A 23807-nucleotide genomic window follows, 5' to 3' on the forward strand; every position below is an offset into this window, starting at 1 on the left:
AGCCCGCAGCGCACAGCGGCCCAATCAATACCCTTGCATTTCCTGTCCATTTGCTGCAGGTCACGGGATTGGACCTCATTAATAATTACTGCTTGCGGAGCTTCAAGTGTGCTTCTCGTGGCAGGGACAAGGAAAGCTTTGACATTTTTCCCCACCTAGATTTTATTTTGCTATTGCACAGTGATATATAAAAGTTGTAATAGTAGCAAACACAAAACAACTCAAGACGACTGGATGGGAACTGTTTTAATAGCAAACAGTTAAATGGCGTTTTGAAAAGGGCAATCTGTAGTTTCATTTCAGGTAAACGTCTATAGGACTGAGTTCTGCTCACTGCTTGGCTTAAATAGAACAAAGATTGTTTTTGTGTGTTTGTGCAATTCATCCTGAGGACACAGGGTAATGGGGGGGTCAGAACTTTGTGACAGTGCTAGCGATGTTCTCCAAAGCTGAGCGTGCCTCAGAGGAAGGGAAACACTGGATGGACTCCAGAGCTTTGTTGCCGTGGTAACGACACAGGTCCATTGTTGAGGTGACACCTTCCTCCAACTTGATCATGGACCGCAGCTGTTGCAGGAAGAGACCATAGGACGACAGCATTTTTTTATGTAAGCAAATGTTGAAATGAGCAGCCTATTGTGACTGCGGAGGACAGAACGTGCAGTGGTCATAACAAAACTGTACATTGGTCATTAGAACCCCTCATCCCGGACAAACTGAGTAATCTTAGGTGTGTTTCCCCCCTGCCGCTCTAGCTCTGTCAGGACATATTTGTTGCTCAGGGCGTTCTACCTAATGAATTCTGAGACCGAAAAGCCCCTGTGGGCCTTCACTTAAAAAAACAGCAGGCAAGGAGCGTTGCTCCACTGCGCTAATATGTGTGCACACTCGTCAGTTTCAACACAGGGACACAGCACACTGCAAGGGTCTTTTCCACACTCCATTACTTGCCAGAAAGGCCCTGTCCACCACTTTCTTTCCTATGTCAAACAACAGGTGGCAGATATTTCCAAAATATGGTCTGACCATCTTCATGGTTTCAGACTGCATTGCATTAAGACTAAGAGGAGCAGTGCACAGGGTACACCTAGTGTTTGACACAATATACATTTCAGAGTAAAGGCCCAGGCAAGCAGAACAAATGTATTCTATTCTAAGTACTAATCTATATGGAAATGGAAGTTAGAGTAACTACAATAACTGGGGTGCAGTTAAGGAGGATACATTCTCTCCATATCCCCCCTCCTGTCCTTATGAAGGAGATTCTGACAATGCCACTGTCGCTGTCTCCTCCACAAATAGTCCTAGGTACCTAATCCCCCACGATTTGGTTTCAGACGTGATCAGAGATCCCACCCCCCCCCCACCTTTGTTTCTTCCTGCACCCAGTCTGTCCCCTCCTTTCCCTCCAACTGACTTTGGGAAGGAAATTTCAAACTTAAAATTGGTTAGAGCGGATGGCAACCGTTTCTAAGCATCTTAGTCTTGCAACCCACCTTGCTACCATACCACAATAATAAACATCCACTGTATGTACATCCACCCTGCTTACCTTTGTATAGTCAATAGTTCCAATAGTCTTTGCCTGTTCACAGAGCAAGAGAAAGGGAAAGACATTTAAGTATACAGTGAGTATAAAACATGCTCTTTCCATGACAGACTGACCAGGTGAAAGCTATGATCCCTTAATGATGTCACTTGTGACATCCACTTCAACAGTGTAGATGAAGGGGAGGAGACAGGTTAAATAAAGATTTTTAAGCCTTGAGACATTGATTGTGTATGTGTACAATTCAGAGGTTGAATTGGCAAAACAAAAGACTTAAGGGCCTTTGAACGTGGTATGTTAGTAGGTGCCAGGCGCAACCGGTTTGTGTCAAGAACTGCAACGCTGCTGGGTTTTTCACACTCAACAGTTTCCCGTATGTTTCAAGTATGGTCCACCACCCAAAGGACATCCAGCCAACTTGACAACTGTGGGAAGCATTGGAGACAATATGGGCCAGCATCCCTGTGGAACGCTTGACACCTTGTTGAGACCATGCCCTGACGAATTGAGGCTGTTCTGAGGGCAAAAGGAGGTGCAATTCAATATTAGGAAGGTGTTCCTAATGTTTTGTACACTCGGTGTAGATTTTTACTTTGTGGAGAGAAATATATATATATATATATATTTTTAAAAAACACACACATATACACACACACAGTTGGGCAAAAAAGTATTTAGTCAGCCACCAATTGTGCAAGTTCTCCCACTTAAAGATGAGAGAGGCCTGTAATTTTCATCATAGGTACACTTAAACTATGACAGAGAAAATTTGAAAAAAAATCCAGAAAATCACATTGTAGGATTTTTATTGAACTTATTTGCAAATTATGGTGGAAAATAAGTATTTGGTCAATAAAAGTTTCTCAATACTTGTATATACCCTTTGTTGGCAATGACAGAGTTCAGCTGTTTTCTGTATGTTTTCACACACTGTTGCTGGTATTTTGGCCCATTCCGCCATGCAGATCTCCTCGTAGAGCAGTGATGATTTGGGGCTGTTGCTGGGCAACACAGACTTTCAACTCCCTCCAAAGATTTTCTATGGGGTTGAGATCTGGAGACTGGCTAGGCCACTCCAGGACCTTGAAATGCTTCTTACGAAGCCACTCCTTCGTTGCCCGGGCGGTGTGTTTGGGATCATTGTCATGCTGAAAGACCCAGCCACGTTTCATCTTCAATGCCCTTGCTGATGGAAGGTTTTCGCTCAAAATCTCACGATACATGGCCCCATTCATCCTTTCCTTTACACGGATCAGTCGACCTGGTCCCTTTGCAGAAAAACAGCCCTGAAGCATGATGTTTCCACCCCCATGCTTCACAGTACGTATGGTGTTCTTTGGATGCAACTCAGCATTCTTTGTCCTCCAAACACAACGAGTTGAGTTTTTACCAAAAAGTTTTATTTTGGTTTCATCTGACCACGACACTCTCCCAATCTTCTTCTGGATCATCCAAATGCTCTCTAGCAAACTTCAGACGGGCCTGGACATGTACTGGCTTAAGCAGGGGGACACGTCTGGCACTGCAGGATTTGAGTCCCTGGCGGCGTAGTGTGTTACTGATGGTAGGCTTTGTTACTATGGTCCCAGCTCTCTGCAGGCCATTCACTAGGTCCCCCCGTGTGGTTCTGGGATTTTTGCTCACCGTTCTTGTGATCATTTTGACCCCACGGGGTGAGATCTTGCGTGGAGAACCAGATCGAGGGAGATTATCAGTGGTCTTGTATGTCTTCCATTTCCTAATAATTGCTCCCAGAGTTGATTTCTTCAAACCAAGCTGCTTACCTATTGCAGATTCAGTCTTCCCAGCCTGGTGCAGGTCTACAATTTTGTTTCTGGTGTCCTTTGACAGCTCTTTGGTCTTGGCCATAGTGGAGTTTGGAGTGTGACTGTTTGAGGTTGTGGACAGGTGTCTTTTATACTGATAACAAGTTCAAACAGGTGCCATTAATACAGGTAACAAGTGGAGGACAGAGGAGCCTCTTAAAGAAGAAGTTACAGGTCTGTGAGAGCCAGAAATCTTGCTTGTTTGTTGGTGACCAAATACTTATTTTCCACCATAATTTGCAAATAAATTCATTAAAAATCCTACAATGTGATTTTCTGGATTTTTATTTTCTCATTTTGTCTGTCATAGTTGAAGTGTACCTATGATGAAAATTACAGGCCTCTCATCTTTTTAAGTGGCAGAACTTGCACAATTGGTGGCTGACTAAATACTTTTTTGCCCCAGTGTGTGTGTGTGTGTGTGTGTGTGTGTGTGTGTGTGTGTGTGTGTAGACAGACAGACAGACAGACCAATTAAACTGTCAGGGGAAAAGTAATGGCACGGGATAAGTGGTTCAGTACCTGTTGCAGCTGATAACGCCATCTCTCCTGCCCCACAATCTGCCGGTGGAAAACCACAGGAGCAGAGTTCAAACTGAATGTTACTGGGCCTGCTGAACTGTTCTTCACAAATGGCTGCAGGTCAGAGTTCAACTAAAGAGTGAGAAACAACAGCATTAGTCAGTCATGACAGCCTAATCATGTTATACATGTTATATCTCACCAACTACAGCGTTTCCCAAACTTGGTCCTGGGGACCCCAAGGGGTGCATGTTGTGTTACCCAGCTGATTCAAATAATCAACGCTTGATGAGGAGTTGACTATTTGAATCAGCTGTACTATTATGTCCTTTTCAGCAAAGCCAATCTTTCAGGTTTCCTGCAGTGTGGTGTATTGGGGTTGTGCCGCATAGCATCATGGGGCTTTATGTGTTGAGACTGAGCATGTTCTAGATAAATGGTTGAATTGATTCCCGTCTCATTATGAAACAACTAAACATTGGCAATGAGACTGAACCTATGGGAACTATTCTGTCTGGAAGAAGTCGGTTTTAAATGTTAGGACAATGTTTTGCTAGTAGAGGCAAGTGCATAGTCGAGCTAGCTAAGAGAGAGAGAGTTTGCATTGTCATGGATGGCAGAAAAGGATTTGAGACGGACGTCGAAGCGAGGAAACAAAGTGATTAAAAAGGGAGGAATAGGCATGCGAGGAAGAACTGGGGAAATTAACCTCTAGGGTATGTGGGTCCCACCTGGCCAACATCCAGTGAGATTGCAGAGCGCACAAATTCTAATACAGAAATACTTATTATAATTCAGAAAAGATACAACTATTTTACATAGGTTTAAAGATTAAATTCTACGGCGAAAGCATACCTTACGATTATTTGAGAACATAGCCCAGCAGACAAATCATTACATACAAAGAAGTTACACAAGTCAGAAATAGAGAAAATTAATCATTTACCTTTGATGATCGTCATATGGTTGCACTCAGAATAGATTCATTTATTCAATAAACGTTCCTTTTGTTTGATAAAGTCTCTTTATATCCAAAAACCTCAGTTTTGTTTGCGTGTTTTATTCAGTAATCCACAGGCTCAAACGCAGTCACAACAGGCAGACAAAAAATCCAAATATTATCCATAAAGTTCGTAGAAATATTTCAAACAATGTTCATAATCAATCCTCAGGTTGTTTTTAGCCTAAATAAATCGATAATATTTCAACCAGACAATAACCTCGTCAATATAAAAGGTAAACAAGAAAGGCACTCTCTCGGTCGCATGCATGAAAAAGCTCTGACACGGCCGGGTCCAAGCATTCAGACTGCTCTTACTCCCTCATTTTTCAGAATACAAGCCTGAAACAATTTCTAAAGACTGTTGACATCTAGTGGAAGGCATAGGAACTGCAATTTGAGTCCAAAGTCAAGAGATACTGTAATGGCATTGAATAAAACTACAACAACTAAAAATCCCACTTCCGGAATGGATTTCTCTCAGGTTTTCGCCTGCCAAATCAGTTCTGTTATACTCAGACACTATTTTAAGTTTTGGAAACTTGTGTTTTCTATCCAAATCTACCAATTATATGCATATCCAATCTTCTGGCCCTGAGTAGAAGGCAGATTAATTTGGGCACGCTTTTCATCCAAAATTCCAAATGCTGCTCCCTACCCTAGAGAAGTTAAGGATGAAACGTCAAGTGAAGTGGATGAGGAAAATATTAAAGTAAGTGACAATCAGGAGCCAATTGAGAAATTGCTAGAATTGTTGAGAACATTGGACAGTTTAATGGAAGTGTGGAGCTCATATACAGAACTGTTTGAATATTTATTACTTGCAAATGACATTGATGAGGACAATTGTGCCTACTTTTTTTAGTTTATTAATGGGGCTAAAGACATTTAATTGACTATGCGGTCTGCTACAGCCACACAGGCCAGATAAGACATATGGGGATATACTGAAAGGACACTTTTAGCTGAAAAGTTTAGGTTCCACAGAAGAAATCAGGAAGAGGGAGAATCAGTGATAATGTTTGCTGCTTCGTTAAAGAAGCTATCAGAGTACTGAGTTTAATGATGTTCTAAATGACACCATTAGAGACATAGTATGTGGGCTATGGCGTGAAGCTACACAAAAGAGACTATTGACTGCATGTAATCTGACACTGGCAAAGGACATTGAAGTCCGTGTGTCCATGGAACTCGCTGCTAAAGATGCTCAGTAGTTGAGTACATCAGGAAAAGTGCAGGGAGTTGCAACTGAAATCAGAGGTCTTTAATGGAGAGTTATGTAGAATGAAATACATTACATTGAAGCTTCGCATTAAGCTAGACAGCACACCAACATTTCTGAAAGCCTGACTCGTACCTTATGCTATAAGACTAAAAGTCAAGGCTGACTTGGACACTGTAGTCAAGAACAACATACTGTAGCCGGTCAGCGTGAGTGAATGGGCAACACCCATCGTACCAGTCCTTTAAAAAAGGTGGATGAATTAGGATATGTGGAGATTAACTTTACCGTTAACCCTGTGTTGTCCACTAAGCAGAATCTGCTACCACACATACAAACTTTTCACAGGATTATCTGGGTTCAAAAGTTCAGCAAGATCGACCTCTGCCAGGCCTACTTGCAGATGCACATGGATGAAAAGTCAAAAGGAGCTTCTGACCATCGTGACACACAAGAGGCTCTTCAACTATTCTCATCTACCATTTGAAATCCCAAGTGCGCCAGCGCTGTTCTAGAGGGTGAATGACAAGATCTTGCCAGGAGTACAAAGCTACCTGGATGACACCTCGTTACCGGGAAAGACGAAGAAGACCATCTCCTGAACTTGGATACGACCTTACAGAGATTGAAGGACTACGGACTAGGAGTTTGTAAGGACATACACTGCATTACAGACGAGTTCGTAAGAACATATACTACATAATCAAAAGCATGTGGACACCTGCTCGTTGACCATCTCATTCCAAAATCATGGGTATTAATATGGAGTTGGTCCCCAACAATAGCCTCCACTCTTCTGGGAAGGTTTTTCCAGAGGTTGGAACATTGCTGTGGGGACTTGCTTCCATTCAGCCACACGAGCATTAGTGAGGTCGGGCACTGATGTTGAGCGATTAGTCCTACCTCGCAGTCGGTGGTTCAATTCAACCCAAAGGTGTTTGATGGGGTTGAGGTCAGAGCTCTGTGCAGGCCAGTCATGTTCTTCCACACCAATCTTGACAAACCATTTCTGTATGGACCCCACTTTGTGCACCTGGGCACTGCTGAAACAGGAAAGGACCTTCCAACTGGTGCTACAAAGTTGGATTCTCATAATCGTTTAGAATGTAATTGTATGATGTTGCATTAAGATTTCCCTTCACTGGAACGGGGGGCCTAGCACGAACCATGAAAAACAGCCCCAGACCATTATTCCTCCACCATCAAACTTTACATTTGACACTGCATTGGGGCAGGTAGCATTCTCCTGGCATAGTGTAACGGTTTTGACTTGAGGTTATTATTTATAGGGATGCCAGGTAGGTTGTGCCTACCAGAGAAAACATTGGTTTCTCCTTTTAGTTTGGGTGGGAATGAGTCCCATCTGGTCCGTCAAGTCTACACCAATACAAAGGACTTATGTAAAAGTCAGGATGGAAATAAACTTTTCATAAACCCTTAAAACATTGGAAAGAACTTCAAAAACAACTATATTCTTTTGCGTGGGTTGTATTAGCAACAACAATGATTACACACACACACACACACACATATATAATAATATCACAATGAGTTCTGGTTCCTCCAGAAATGTCCTGTACCTCGGGCCTAAAAAGAGTCCAGCCCGGTAAAGGAGTTCAGGGAACTCCCGTGACCTTAGTCACGCAATGTTTGTCCGTTCATTCAAGTGTAGCGTAAACCCAGTATTAATCATACAATCAATTAACAATTATTTTACCACAGAACTTTAAAGCGTATCAACTCTTACTAAGTCCTCAACTACAACTAACTACATAAATCACAGTATACATCACATCAAAACAAATGAAATACCGTATACAAAAAGGTGGTAGTCAGTCGGTCAGTCAGACAATCCAATCCGCCAATAGATCTCCAGCGGAGAAAGGCCACGAAGAACTGAGAGGTGTAGTCTATGGACGCAAAGAGTGGATCCGATCCTGGGTAAACTCTTAGGCTACAAAACACACGTTTAACGGCAAAAAAACAAACGGAATAGAGAAGCTTCGGAACTGAGGGTTGAACACATCCTCATTCACGTCTCCATCACAACCCCACTTTTGCGCAGCTGATGCTGGCTATTTAATTGGGAATTAAAGGGAAAGCGCCCTATTGGAAGGAGCTGCACTGAGACGGTTCAGAATAATTCAGGGCCGTCACAATAGGCCAAACGAAGATTTGTCCATCAGACTGCTAGATGAAGCGTGATTCATCACTACAGAGAACGTGTTTCAACTGCTCCACAATCCAATGGCAGCGAGCTTTACACCACTCCAGCCGACACTTGGCATTGCGCATGGTGATCTTAGTCTCGTGTGAGGCAGCTCGGCCACAAACATTTCTCGTGTTGACGTTGCTTCCATATGCAGTTTGGAACTCGGTAGTGTGTGTTGCAACCAAAGACGTACAGTTCTTACGCACTACACGATTTAGCACTCGCCGGTCCCGTTATGTGAGCTTGTGTGGCCTAACAGGGCAGAAATTTGACTAACTGACTTATTGGAAAGGTGGCATCCTATGACGGCGCCATGTTGAAAGTCTTGAGCTCTTCAGTAAGGCCATGTTTGACGATGGAGATTGCATGGCTGTGTGCTCGATTTTATACACCTGTCAGCAACGGGTGTGGCTGAAATAGCCGGATCCAAAAATGTGAAGGGGTGTCCACCTAGTTTTGTATATACAGTGCATTCAGACCCCTTGACTTTTCCCACATTGTTACTTAACAGCCTCATGCTAAAATGTATTTTTTTTGTCTTCATCAAGCTACAAATAACAATCCATAATGAAAGTCTAAAAAACAGTTTTTACTTTATAAAGAATTATTACATAAGTTTACTCAGTACTTTGAAGCCCCATTGACTATAATTACAGCCTCGAGTCTACTTGGGTATGACGCTACAAGCGTGGCACACCTGTATTTGGGGAGTTTCTCCCATTTTCTTCTGCAGATCCACTCAAGCTCTGTCAGGTTGGATGCAGAGCGTCGCTGCACAGCTATTTTCAGGTTTCTCCAGATGTTCGATCGGGTTTAAATCTGGGCTCTGGCTGGACCCCTCAAGGTCAAGGACATTGAGAGACTTGACCCGAAGCCACTCCTGCGTTGTCTTGGCTGTGTGCTTAGGGTCATTGTCCTGTTGGAAGGTGAACCTTCACCTCAGTCTCAGGTCTCGAGTGCTCTGGAGCAGGTCTTCATCAAGGATCTCTCTGTACTTTGTTCCATTCATCTTTCACTCGATCTTGACTTGTCTCCCAGTCCCTGCCGCTGAAAACATCCCCACAGCATGATGCTGCCACCATGCTTCACCGTAGGGATGGTGCCAGGTTTCTTCCAGACGTGATGCTTGGCGTTCAGGCTAAAGAGTTCAATCTTGGTTTCATCAGACCAGAGAATCTTGTTTGTCATGGTCTGAGAGTCCTTTAAGTGCCTTTTTGGCAAACTCCAACAGGGTTGTCAGGTGCATTTTACTGAGGAGTGGCTTCTGTTTGGACACTACCATGAAGGCCTGTTTGGTGGAGTGCTACAGAGATGGTACCCTGACCAAGGCTCTTCTCCCCCGATTGCTCAGTTTGGCCGTCCGCCAGCTCTAGGAAGAGTCTTGGTGGTTCCAAACTTTTTCCATTTAAGAATGATGGAAGCCACTGTGTTCTTGGGGACGTACAGATCTGGTACCCTTCCCCAGCTCTGTGCCTCGACACAATCCTGTCTCGGAGCTCTACGGACAATTCCTTCTAAATCATGGCATTGTTTTTGCTCTGACATGCAATGTTAACTATGGAACCTTATATAGACAGGTGTGTAACTTTCCAAATTATGTCCAATCAATTGAAATTTACCACAGGTGGACTCAAAGTTTTCATCAAGGATGAATAATGCAAACAGGATGCACCTGAGCTCAATTTAGAGTCTCATCACAAAGGGTCTGAATACTTATGTATATAAAAAAGGTATCTTTTTTTGTTGAATACATTTTTAAAAAACTGTTTTTTCTTTGTCATTATGGGGTATTGTGTGCAGATTGAGGGGAAAAAGTGCATTCTTCCAATCACCGGTTGAATACCTTGGACTTGTCATCAATGCAATGGGCCTTCACAGGGCTCCGTCAAAGGTCAAGACCATCTTGGACCCCAGCTCCTCAGAACGTAAGCCAACTATGTTCTTTCCTGGGGTTACTGAATTACTAAGGACAATTTATTCCGAGCTTAGCAATGAAGCTTAAGCCGCTGCATTAGTTGTTTTGTCAAGACAAAACATGGAAATGGACAGAACAATCCGAGGAAGCATTCGTGAAAACCAAGGAAACACTTCTGAAATCTGATGCAGTTCGACCCGTCATTGCCCATCCAACTAGCTTGTGATGCTAGTACCTATAGTGCGGGAGCAGTCGTGTCCCATATCATGCCTTCAGGTGAAGTATATCGCTTTCACGTCAAGGACATTAAACGAAGCCAAAACTAACTATGCACAGATAGAATGAGAATCCCTAGGCATTTGTTTTTGGAGGACGTAAATGTCACCCGTAGCTGTACAGGAGTAAGTTCACCCTTTTTACAGATCATCGTCCGCTGACGAGCATCTTTGGACTGCATACTGGGATTCAGTCACTTGCTGCCAAGGACATCAAAAGCCGCAAGTTAAATCCATCTGCATTGCAGTTCTTCCAGGTTACCACTGCCTGTGGTCAAGCCAGAGTCCCGCCAAGTGGACTTCTACTCCAGACAAGTGGAAAATTCACCAGCTACACTCAGGTAATTGTGGAATGTTTTTTTAACAAAGGAAATCGCACAAAGCAACCTCTGATGGACTGGATGGAGGAAAAAGCATGTTCCTCATGTCAGAAGGTTCGCAAATATACCTCAAATTGCACCTCTTCATCCGTGGGATTGGCCAGAGGCGTGGCAACGCATCTTCGCAGGTCCATTTGAAGACCATGTTTCTTGTGGTTGTGGATGCTCATAGCAAGTAGCCAGATGTTACCATCATGAGGTCTACTACTGCAGAGAACACCATCAAGAAACTTGGGGAAGTGTAGTCTGTTCGGATCACCACTCCAACTCGTTGGCGACAACGGACCACACCTAGTGTCCCAATAAATGGCTACATTCCTACAGGTGAATGGCGTATAGCACATCAGGCCCGCCCCGTATCATCCATCTATTAACTGGCTTGCGGTTGAGGTTCACACAGACCATGAAAAATGCATTGAAAGTGTTATGGTCAAGGGACGTTGCACCAACACTTGAACAGCGTCCTACTATCCTAAAGGAACAAGCCTCATGCAACAAACAAGGCTTCCCTGCTTTGCTACTCATGAAGAGGGTGCTAAGCACAAGCTTCGACCTACTCAAACCTCAGAAGGAAAAGGAGTGCGACGTCAACAGGAGAGTCAAGTCGAACGTTGTGAACTGAGAACAAAAGACAGAGCTTTCAATCCTGGAGAAACTACCTCAACGGACCAAAGTGGGTTCCTGCTACAGTCATTGCTCAGACTGGTCCCGCAACACCGACAGATCCACCAGTCGTCAGCTTCTCAGGACTATTGTTCATAATGGGGACAATTTAGGTAGGAAGGGGAAGAGATGTGGTATATTGGGGTTGGGCAGCAGAGCATCATGGGGGTTGGGGTTGGGCAGCAGAGCATCATGGGGGTTGTATGTGTTGAGACCAAGCACATTCTAGAACAGGGATGTGCAACTGGTCCCTTTTGTAGGCCCGCAGATCAGTAATAATGTTAAATGTTTTTGGGGAAATCGGGTCTTAACTTAGAATAGCAGAATACACCATTTCTAAATTTGATTGTGCATCAGCAGTTTTTCCTCTTGTTATGTCAGTCACTGACAGTCACTCAATTAGCCCATGTCAACTACATTTATTTTTGACTGGCATGTTAGTCTAGCGGCCAGCGTTCTCAATTTGTAGTAATCATGGTCGAATTACCGACCAGGGGGCCCCCATTGTTAGTCACTCTTACTCGGAGTGTGCAAACCACTGCCGTAATGAGTAATATTTTACAGCAGAAGCAAACTCCTTTGTCGGCCACTTTTTCACCCGCGCACACACGCAGGCTGGGGAAATACTTGGTTGTGCCGTGAGGAAACTTGCTTAAACCAGTGGAGGTTCTGGGGGGGGGGGGGCAGTGCCCCTGGGACAATTTTGGACCCCCTTGTGGCCCCCCTAAATGTGGAGTATGAAATCATTTTTGCTATCGTTCTTTTTTTACATCCGTTATTAGACAGTGGCAACGATGATTATTATGAACATGGTCTTTTGCCTGCAATGCAGTGAAGAAAACAGTAACATCTAATATAACTGGCCCCTCTAACAGTACAACTGGCCCCAGCTTGGCCCTCCCCAGTTGAAATGGTCTATTTATTTATTTACCTTTATTTAACCAGGTAGGCAAGTTGAGAACAAGTTCTCATTTACAATTGCGACCTGGCCAAGATAAAGCAAAGCAGTTCGACAGATAAAACGACACAGAGTTACACATGAAGTAAAAACAAACATACAGTCAATAATGCAGTATAAACAAGTCTATATACAATGTGAGCAAATGAGGTGAGAAGGGAGGTAAAGGCAAAAAAGGCCATGATGGCAAAGTAAATACAATATAGCAAGTAAAATACTGGAATGGTAGTTTTGCAATGGAAGAATGTGCAAAGTAGAAATAAAAATAATGGGGTGCAAAGGAGCAAAATAAATAAATTAATTAAAATTAAATACAGTTGGGAAAGAGGTAGTTGTTTGGGCTAAATTATAGGTGGGCTATGTACAGGTGCAGTAATCTGTGAGCTGCTCTGACAGTTGGTGCTTAAAGCTAGTGAGGGAGATAAGTGTTTCCAGTTTCAGAGATTTTTGTAGTTCGTTCCAGTCATTGGCAGCAGAGAACTGGAAGGAGAGGCGGCCAAAGAAAGAATTGGTTTTGGGGGTGACTAGAGAGATATACCTGCTGGAGCGTGTGCTACAGGTGGGAGATGCTATGGTGACCAGCGAGCTGAGATAAGGGGGGACTTTACCTAGCAGGGTCTTGTAGATGACATGGAGCCAGTGGGTTTGGCGACGAGTATGAAGCGAGGGCCAGCCAACGAGAGCGTACAGGTCGCAATGGTGGGTAGTATATGGGGCTTTGGTGATAAAACGGATTGCACTGTGATAGACTGCATCCAATTTGGAGAGTAGTGTATTGGAGGCTATTTTGTAAATGACATCGCCAAAGTCGAGGATTGGTAGGATGGTCAGTTTTACAAGGGTATGTTTGGCAGCATGAGTGAAGGATGCTTTGTTGCGAAATAGGAAGCCAATTCTAGATTTAACTTTGGATTGGAGATGTTTGATATGGGTCTGGAAGGAGAGTTTACAGTCTAACCAGACACCTAAGTATTTGTAGTTGTCCACGTATTCTAAGTCAGAGCCGTCCAGAGTAGTGATGTTGGACAGGCGGGTAGGTGCAGGTAGCGATCGGTTGAAGAGCATGCATTTAGTTTTACTTGTATTTAAGAGCAATTGGAGGCCACGGAAGGAGAGTTGTATGGCATTGAAGCTTGCCTGGAGGGTTGTTAACACAGTGTCCAAAGAAGGGCCGGAAGTATACAGAATGGTGTCGTCTGCGTAGAGGTGGATCAGGGACTCACCAGCAGCAAGAGCGACCTCTGATGTATACAGAGAAGAGAGTCGGTCCAAGAATTGAACCCTGTGGCACCCCCATAGAGACTACCAGAGGTCCGGACAGCAGACCCTCCGATTTGACACACTGAACTCTATCAGAGAAGTAGTTGGTGAACCAGGCGAGGCAATCATTTGAGAAACCAAGGCTGTCGAGTCTGCCGATGAGGATATGGTGATTGACAGAGTCGAAAGCCTTGGCCAGATCAATGAATACAGCTGCACAGTAATGTTTCTTATCGATGGCGGTTAAGATATCGTTTAGGACCTTGAGCGTGGCTGAGGTGCACCCATGACCAGCCCCCTAACCGGATTGCATAGCAGAGAAGGTATGGTGAGATTCGAAATGGTCGGTAATCTGTTTGTTGACTTGGCTTTCGAAGACCTTAGAAAGGCACGGTAGGATAGATATAGGTCTGTAGCAGTTTGGGTCAAGAGTGTCCCCCCCTTTGAAGAGGGGGATGACCGCAGCTGCTTTCCAATCTTTGGGAATCTCAGACGACACGAAAGAGAGGTTGAACAGGCTAGTAATAGGGGTGGCAACAATTTCGGCAGATAATTTTAGAAAGAAAGGGTCCAGATTGTCTAGCCCGGCTGATTTGTAGGGGTCCAGATTTTGCAGCTCTTTCAGAACATCAGCTGAATGGATTTGGGAGAAGGAGAAATGGGGAAGGCTTGGGCGAGTTGCTGTTGGGGGTGCAGTGCTGTTGTCCGGGGTAGGAGTAGCCAGGTGGAAAGCATGGCCAGCCGTAGAAAAATGCTTATTGAAATTCTCAATTATGGTGGATTTATCAGTGGTGACAGTGTTTCCTATCTTCAGTGCAGTGGGCATCTGGGAGGAGGTGTTCTTATTCTCCATGGACTTTACAGTGTCCCAGAACTTTTTAGAGTTAGTGTTGCAGGAAGCAAATTTCTGCTTGAAAAAGCTAGCCTTGGCTTTTCTAACTGCCTGTGTATAATGATTTCTAGCTTCCCTGAACAGCTGCATATCACGGGGGCTGTTCGATGCTAATGCAGAACGCCATAGGATGTTTTTGTGTTGGTTAAGGGCAGTCAGGTCTGGGGAGAACCAAGGGCTATATCTGTTCCTGGTTCTAAATTTCTTAAATGGGGCATGTTTATTTAAGATGGTTAGGAAGGCATTTTTAAAAAATATCCAGGCATCCTCTACTGACGGGATGAGATCAATATCCTTCCAGGATACCCCGGCCAGGTCGATTAGAAAGGCCTGCTCGCAGAAGTGTTTCAGGGAGCGTTTTACAGTGATGAGTGGAGGTCGTTTGACCGCTGACCCATTACGGATGCAGGCAATGAGGCAGTGATCGCTGAGATCTTGGTTGAAGACAGCAGAGGTGTATTTAGAGGGGAAGTTGGTTAGGATGATATCTATGAGGGTGCCCGTGTTTAAGGTTTTGGGGAGGTACCTGGTAGGTTCATTGATTATTTGTGTGAGATTGAGGGCATCAAGTTAGATTGTAGGATGGCTGGGGTGTTAAGCATGTTCCAGTTTAGGTCGCCTAGCAGCACAAACTCTGAAGATAGATGGGGGGCAATCAGTTCACATATGGTGTCCAGAGCACAGCTGGGGGCAGAGGGTGGTCTATAGCAGGCGGCAACGGTGAGAGACTTGTTTTTAGAGAGGTGGATTTTTAAAAGTAGAAGTTCAAATTGTTTGGGTACAGACCTGGATAGTAGGACAGAACTCTGCAGGCTATCTTTGCAGTAGATTGCAACACCGCCCCCTTTGGCAGTTCTATCTTGTCTGAAAATGTTGTAGTTTGGAATTAAAATGTCTGAGTTTTTGGTGGTCTTCCTAAGCCAGGATTCAGACACAGCTAGAACATCCGGGTTGGCAGAGTGTGCTAAAGCAGTGAATAGAACAAACTTAGGGAGGAGGCTTCTAATGTTAACATGCATGAAACCAAGGCTATTACGGTTACAGAAGTCGTCAAAAGAGAGCGCCTGGGGAATAGGAGTGGAGCTAGGCACTGCAGGGCCTGGATTCACCTCTACATCGCCAGAGGAACATAGGAGGAGTAGAATAAGGGTACGGCTAAAAGCTATGAGAATTGGTCGTCTAGAACATAGAGTAAAAGGAGGTTTCTGGGGGCGATAAAATAGCATCAAGGTATAATGTACAGACAAATGTATGGTAGGATGTGAATACAGTGGAGGTAAACCTAGGTATTGAGTGATGAAGAGAGAGATATTGTCTCTAGAAACATCGTTGAAACCAGGAGATGTCATTGCATGTGTGGGTGGTGGAACTAATAGGTTGGATAAGGTATAGTGAGCAGGACTAGAGGCTCTACAGTGAAATAAGCCAATAAACACTAACCAGAACAGAAATGGACAAGACATATTGACATTAAGGAGAGGCATGCTTAGTCGAGTGATCAAAAGGGTCCGGTGAGTGGAGAGGTTGGTTGGTGATTTAGACAGCTAGCCAGGGCATCGGTAGCAAGCTAGCATAGGATGGAGGTCTGTTGTTAGCCACCTCCTGCGCTCCGTCAGTAGATTAGTGGGGTTCCGTGTGGTAGAGGGGATCAATCCAAATCACACAACAAAAATAAAAACAATAGATATAGTTATAGAGGCCCAAGAAGAAAACATAATAATAATAATAAAAAAATTAAAGAAATTGTCCGATTGTCTATTCAGATAGCAGCCGGTAAGACAGCTAACGGTTAGCAGGCCGCAGATGGGCGTTCAGGTAACGTCGCGATGGAGGAGCCAGCCGAATAACTCCTTCGGGTAGATAACGTCGGCAGTCCAGTTGTGAAGGCCCGGTGGGGCTCCGCAAAGGCAGCAAAACGGGTCCGGATAGGCGACTGCAGCCCAGGTGCGATTGATGGAACTCAGGAGTGATTGACGGAGCTTGCTAGCTCCGGAACAATTGATGTTTGCTCCGGAATCGACGAAGGCCGATAGTCACACGGATAGCAGCTAGCTAGCTGTGAGATCCGGGCGTGAATGTCCAGAGAGCAGTCGAAATCCAGGGACATGGAGAGAAAAATTGGTCCGGTATGCTCCGCTCCGAGCCGCGCTGCGCCGTACAGAACTGGCGATAGACTTTCGAGCCAAAGGATAGCCGATGACCACAAACCGTGGTTAGCTGAACACCAACGACTTGCCAGTAAAGGAGCCAACTAGCTTCTGAACTAGCTTCTGGATTAGCTACTGGCTAGTTTCAGGCCAGCCTCCTGGAGTTTCTGGCTAGCTTCTTGGAGGATTACAGATCTGAGGTAAATAATACTTTTTTATAAATATACATTGGTGAGGCGGGTTGCAGGAGAGTGTTTTGAAGATGAGTTGATGGAAAATAAAAATAAAATGTATGTGAAAAAGTTGTAAATATATATATATATATACAGGACACGACAAGACGAGGACAAAAGACGTCTGAACTGCTATGCCACCTTGGAGATTAAATAGACCCGCCACTGGTTTAAACCAGTCTGAAGGCTCTCATATATTGGTTCACTTATGCCCGAAAATAAATGTGTTAAAATGGGCAAAATATTTTATATAAATGAATTCATATGGGCAGAATATTGAGTAAAATAAATCAAATGCAATGGCTCCATGAGGAAACCAGTCTGAAGGTTCTCATATATTGGTTCCCTTATGCACTAAAATAAAAATATGGGAAGAATATTGTATAAATAAAAATGTGTTGCATTCCTCTTAGACAGAATAAATAAAACTTGGTAAATCCAAAGTGATGAATGAGGTTGCAAAATCGAATGCTTCTAACCGAAAGTCACCTAACTTTCGTGGTTCTTCCATAGGCTATGGTAGGCTAGACCAACTTGTTGGATGCACATTTACTATCCAGCTGTTTAGTTAGGCCATCATCAGCTGATCCAGAACATATGTTTCTGAATGACAGTCAAGTGACACAGCACATGATGCCAAAACAGCGTTGAGAAGAATGTCCAGAATATGTTGATGTCTCGTTTGTTGCGCCAGTGAAGGCAGTTATGATCCGTGTTGGATCCAATCCAATACCCCTACATTTGTTGATTATCTGCTCGTCTGCTTGAGTTACAGAAGGGTCTAGAGGATTTAACAGAGAAAGCATCAAGGTTATGTTTTCATATGTTTCTGTGTATCGGATTGGACACCGAGGTACAGTAGGGTACTGTGTGCAATTGTGTAGGATAGGCTATTGCATTAACACCCAACAGCATGTTCCTTTTTATTATCCAAAATATTTTATGTAACAAATGAGTAGCCTAGTGGGCTTTTAAACTAAATTGTTTGGTGAATTTGAAAGATATAAATAATGGTAAGAGCCCAATAAGATGGACTCTGATCCCTTTAATTGTAGAGACAATTGTTACATTGTCATGTGACAGTGTTTTTTATTTTATTGAAACAACCAAATGTCAGCCTTTTACCAGATACGAATATTTTCACATGAACTGGTTATTTTCATAAATTCAGTAGCCTACGCTACAAAATATAATATTCTGCCCATATGAACACATTTATCTTAGGCAACAGCCTAAAGAACAGCTACATGATTGATTGAAAGGCAGCAAATAGACAATGTTACATTTTCTTTTTTTATAAGACTCAAACAGACAATAGGCTAAAGCTCACTTCAGTTTCCCCGCAGCATTGAGTGCACAGCAGGGTCTGTATGCAGCATAGTACCCTCTACAAAAAGATACTCAGATATTAAATGGCAAAATGAGTAGAATTGCAGGAAATTAACAAAAAAAAATTAAATGACCTCCGCTGTGAAGACGGGGGCAGCTAAAACGTTTTGCTCCTCTAGGTGGGGGAGGGAGGGTCGGCTCTGTGGTCGGCTCTGACTGCATGTGTGTGTACGGATACACAAACCCCCGAGCCACTGCAGACCCTCATGATGAGTGGCCCGCACTACTCTTTAAAAGTTGCCCATCCCTGTTCTAGATAATGGTTGAACGGATTCCTGTCTTCGGTCTCATAATTTTTTGCCCATCCCCAGTTCGATCTTGTCTCATCTCTGCAACTCCCCAATGGGCTTGGGCGGCGAAAGTCGAGTCATGCATCCCCCGAAACATGACCCGCCAAACCACGCTTCTTAACACCCGCCCGCTTAAGCCGCTTGCCAACTGCACCAATGTGTCGGAGGAAACACCGCTCACCTAAAGACCAAGGTCAGCCTGCATGCGCCCGGCCCACCACAAGGAGTCGCAAGAGCACGATGACCAAGTAAAGCCCCCCCGGCCAAACCCTCCCCTAACTCGGATGTGGCTGGGTCAATTGTGCGCCGCCCAATCACGGCGCTTTGTATGACAGCCTGGGATCGAACACGGGTCTGTAGTGATGCCTCTAGCATGGTCTCAGACCGCTGCGCCACTCAGGAGGCCCCTTCTGTCTCATCATTATTGAATTATTATAAAGACGAAACCCACGAGTCATAATATGCAGTACTTGCCTTGTGGCCCAGTGATAGATGCTTGCCGTATTTGTAGGCCAGTCCTTGGGCATCTTTGTCATGTTTGGCGAGCTCCATCGCTGCCTGACAGCTTTTCGCCAGCAAGGCACCATGGGACAAGAACCTCTGCTCCTCCCACGTAACCATGTTGATGTCATCAGTCAGGCTCTTGTCCTGAAAGTTTACATCAAACGTTATGTATTCAGTTCTGACTGTTCCCATTGTGTAGAAGTACATTTTTATTCCAGTAGTAGCCTTTTGCAGGAATATATGATGACACTCTTATTCATGACAAAAAAAGTCGCTTAATAGAATAAGATGCAATAATTTGCAGTTAGTTGAAAGAGCTAAAACATTTATCTTTGCATTCTAAAATAATTAGAAATAGGCATCTATTTCCTATTATTTATTTTATTTCCATGAACATTGCAGAATAAATATCTAACCTTTTCTGTGATGGTTTCCTATTGGCGAAATAGCCTATAAGCCTAGAACAAGTTAGGCTACCATTCGTCCCATCATTCATTTAATTGGACACACTTCACAGTAGTAAATAGATAAGCTATTTCAAGTATTTTGCTCTATTTGATATGATCCGAAGCGCAGTTTAAAATCCTTAAGAGCCTTGATGCACCTCGCATCCGTTTATGTTGGCCTTCCGCATCTGCGGTGGAAGGTGGCCGAGCTACAGCAGTGTTAATCAGACCATCCCGAAAATCTTTAAATAATTCCATATGTTAGCATAGTAGACCACCTTCCATCCAGCTGCAAAGAAACCACTATTAAAGAACACCAATAATAAGAAGAGACTTGCTTGGGGCCAAGAAACACAAGCAATGGACATTAGACTGGTGGAATTCTGTTGTTTGGTCTGAGTCCAAATTGAGATTTTTGGTTCGAAGCACCGTGTCTGTGAGACGCAGAGTAGGTGAACGGAATATCTTCGCATGTGTGGTTCTTACCATGGAGGTGGTGGCGTGAGGGTGCTTTGCTGGTGACACTGTCAGTGATTTATTTAGAATTCAAGGCACACTTAACCAGCATGGCTACCACAGCATTCTGCAGTGATACACCATCCCATCTGGTTTGCGCATAGTCTCACTATCATTTGTTTTTCAACAGGACAATGACCCAAAACACACTTCCAGGCTGTGTAAGTGCTATTTAACCAAGGAGTGATGGAGTGCTGCATCAGATGACCTGGGCTCCACAAATCACCCGATCTCAACCCAATTGAGATGGTTTGGGATGAGTTGGACCGCAGAGTGAAGGGAAAGCAGCCAACAAGTGCTCAGTATATGTGGGAACTCCTTCAAGACTGTTGGAAAAGCATTCCAGGTGAAGCTGGTTGAGAGAATACCAAGACTGTGCAAAGCTGTCATTAAGTCAAAGGGTGGCTACTTTGAAGAATCTCAAATAGAAAATATTTTGATTTGTTTAACACTTATGGTTAATACATGATTCCATGTGTGTTATTTCATAGCTTCGATGTCTTCACTATTACTGTAAAAATAAAGAAAACCCTTAAATGAGTAGGTGTCCAAACTTTGCGGAATAAATTCCTTACCTTTTCTGACTGAGTTCATATTCCCGAAGAAGCCATACAACATATTACTATGCGCATCTCTCATTGTGCCTATTGTATATTATAATTGAACGTTTCCTCAAACTGGTGACAATGTAGGTTATTTATGCCTCCTGTACCACCTGTTGTTTTTGCAATCTCTTGATTTGTGAAGATTTTGGTGCAAAATCTTATGACCTTTCCCATCACTCATGTTTACATATTTGATTTATTTTCCAGACATGTTACTGTTAATATATACATACAGTACATTACATTACACACACACACTACCAGTCAAAGGTTTTTCTTAATTTTTACAATAATAGTGAAGACAAATTATAAAAACAACCCACTTGGAATCATTTAGTAACGAAAAAGGTGTTAAACAAATCAAAATATATTTGAGATTCTTCAAAGTAGCCACCCTATGCCTTGATGACAGCTTTGCACACTCTTGGCATTCTCTCAACCGGCTACATGAGGTAGCTCTTCCAACAGCCTAAAAGGAGTTCTCATATATGCTGAGTACTTGTTGGCTGCTTTTCCTTTACTCTGCAGCCAACTCATCCTATTAAATCTATTAAATTTTTTTACCTCCTTTTTTGTGGTATCCAATTGTTAGTAGTTACTATCTTGTCTCATCGCTACAACTCCCGTACGGGCTCGGGAGAGATGAAGGTCGAGAGTCATGCGTCCTCCGAAACACAACCCAACCAAGCCGCACCAATGTGTCGGAGGAAACACCGTGCACCTGGCGACCTGGTTAGCGTGCACTGCGCCCGGCCCGCCACAGGAGTCGCTAGTGCGCGATGAGACAAGGATATCCCTATTGGCCAAGGAGCCTGGGCGCGAACCCAGGGTCTCTGGTGGCACAGCTAGCACTGCGATGAAGTGCCCTAGACCACTGCGCCACCCGGGAGGCCTATCCCAAATCTATTTGATCAATTTTGAATCGTCAAAATGTGGAATAAGTCAAGGGGTATGAACACCTTCTGAAGGCACTGTAAACAATGTTTGCAAATGTATTAGAAATAAAAATATATATATATATATATATAAATGTATGCAAGTATTCAGACCCTTTACTTCGTACTTTGTTGAAGCACCTTTTAGCAGCGATTACAGCCTCGTGTCTTCTTGGGTATGATGCTACAAGCTTGGCACACCTGTATTCGGGGAGTTTCTCCCATTCTTCTCTGCAGATCCTCTCAAGTTAGATGGGGAGCGTCACTGCGCAGCTATTTTCAGGTCTCTCCAGAGATGTTAGATTGGGTTCAAGTCCAGGCTCTGGCTGGGCCAATCAAGGACATTCAGAGACATGTCCCGAAGCCACTCCTGCGTTGTCTTGGCTGTGTGCTTAGAGTTGTTGTCCTGTTGCAAGGTGAACATTCGAACCAGTCTGAGGTCCTGAGCAGATTTTCATCAAAGATCTCTATGTACTTTAGTCAGTATCGAGGCAAAGAGCAGTCTCCCAGTCCCTGCCGCTGAAAAATATCCCCACAGCATGATGCTGCCACCACCATGCTTCACCGTAGGGATGGTGCCAGGTTTCCTCCAGACGTGATGCTTGGAACCCAGAGAATCTTGTTTTTTTTATGGTCAGAGTCCTTTAGGTGACTTGACAAACTCCAAGTGGGCTGTCATGTCTTTTACTGAGGAGTGGCTTCCGTCTGGGCATTCTACCATAAAGGCTTGATTGGTGGAGTGCTACAGAGATGGTTGTCCTTGTTTAAGGTTCTCCCATCTCCACAGAGGAACTCTGGAGCTCTGTATGAGTGTCCATTGGGTTCTTGGTCACCTCCCTGACGAAGGCCCTTCTTACAGTGTATTCAGACCCCTTGACCTTTTCCACATTTTGTTACAGCCTTATTCTAAAAAGGATTAAATTAGTGCCTTTCCAAATCATGTCCAATCAATTGAATTTACCACAGGTGGACTCCAATCAAGTTGTAGAAACATCAAGGATGATCAATGGAAACAGGATGAACCTGAGCTCAATTTCAAGTCTCATATCTAAAGGGGCTGAATACTTATGTAAATAATATATTTCACGTCGTTGCTAAGCTAATCGTCATGCAATCCCTTCTCAAAGTCGGTGTATATGTCGAAGAAACGTGCCTATGTTCCTCGAAAGTACGTAATGTCATGATTCCAAAGCTATTCGATATTACAGAGAGCAAGTTAATTATCTAACATCTCAGAAAGGATTTGTAATGTTGTACTTCTTGTTGACGAAATTTGAGCTAATGTTGGGTCTTTGAGCTAGCGCCCAAAAGACACCCATTCACTCCTTGAAGGAGAGCGCTCCTTGTCCCAGAATGCACTGTGTGGCCCATTGATGTAGCGTATGTTAAGACTCCTCTGTGAGGCACATCGATCTGCAGGTTGAACATGGTGAGATTGTAGACTCCTAAATTGACAGTGCAGTTTGTTTAGGTGAGTTTACAGCTAACTAATTACACTGTCCCCGGTATGGAAATGGTCTTACCTCCAAACTGTTGGGCATCTCATGGTAGATTCCCTGCACCAAGTCACCAATGGCACTTGAGATCAACTCCACAACCTGTCAAACACAAAATAAAAAAGCTTTTGTTAACCACCATGAAAGCACTTTATGTAGTATTGAAATTGCTCTAAAGAGAGATGGTATAGGGCAGGGTTCCCCAACAGGATTGTATTTGGACCCCAAGTTTTCTGAGCAACAACAGTAAAAATAATCTATATTCAATACCAGTCAAAAGTTTGGGCACACCTACTCATTCAAGGGTTTTACTTTTTATTATTTTCTACATTGTAGAATAATAGTGAAGACAAAACTATTAAATAACACATATGGAATCATGTAGAAAACAAAAAAGTGTTAACAATTTGTATTTATTTTATATTGAGATTCTTCAAAGTAGCCACCCTTTGCCTTGATTACAGCTTTGCACACTCCTGGCATTCTCTCAACCAGTCATGAGGTAGCCACCTGGAATGCATTTCAATTAACAGGTGTGCCTTAAGTTAATTTGTGTAATTTCTTTCCTTCTT

General features: G+C 43.6%; 1 protein-coding gene across 2 annotated transcripts in view; it reads right to left on the bottom strand.

Moving 5' to 3' along the window:
• Window positions 1-228: 228 nt before the first annotated feature.
• Window positions 229-23807, bottom strand: part of pdss2 (prenyl (decaprenyl) diphosphate synthase, subunit 2) — a 57978-nt gene continuing 34399 nt past the window's right edge. For both annotated transcript variants that reach the window (XM_031828813.1, XM_031828812.1), the window contains exons 4-8: window positions 23263-23337; window positions 19208-19381; window positions 3898-4029; window positions 1553-1585; window positions 229-567 (exon numbers count right to left, since the gene is read on the bottom strand). In XM_031828813.1, coding sequence (XP_031684673.1) covers window positions 412-567; window positions 1553-1585; window positions 3898-4029; window positions 19208-19381; window positions 23263-23337 — 570 coding nt within the window. In that variant the 3' untranslated portion in view covers window positions 229-411. The remainder of the gene's footprint in view (window positions 568-1552; window positions 1586-3897; window positions 4030-19207; window positions 19382-23262; window positions 23338-23807) is intronic.

This window comes from Oncorhynchus kisutch, linkage group LG7 (genome assembly GCF_002021735.2).
Source record: "Oncorhynchus kisutch isolate 150728-3 linkage group LG7, Okis_V2, whole genome shotgun sequence".
NCBI lineage: Eukaryota > Metazoa > Chordata > Actinopteri > Salmoniformes > Salmonidae > Oncorhynchus > Oncorhynchus kisutch.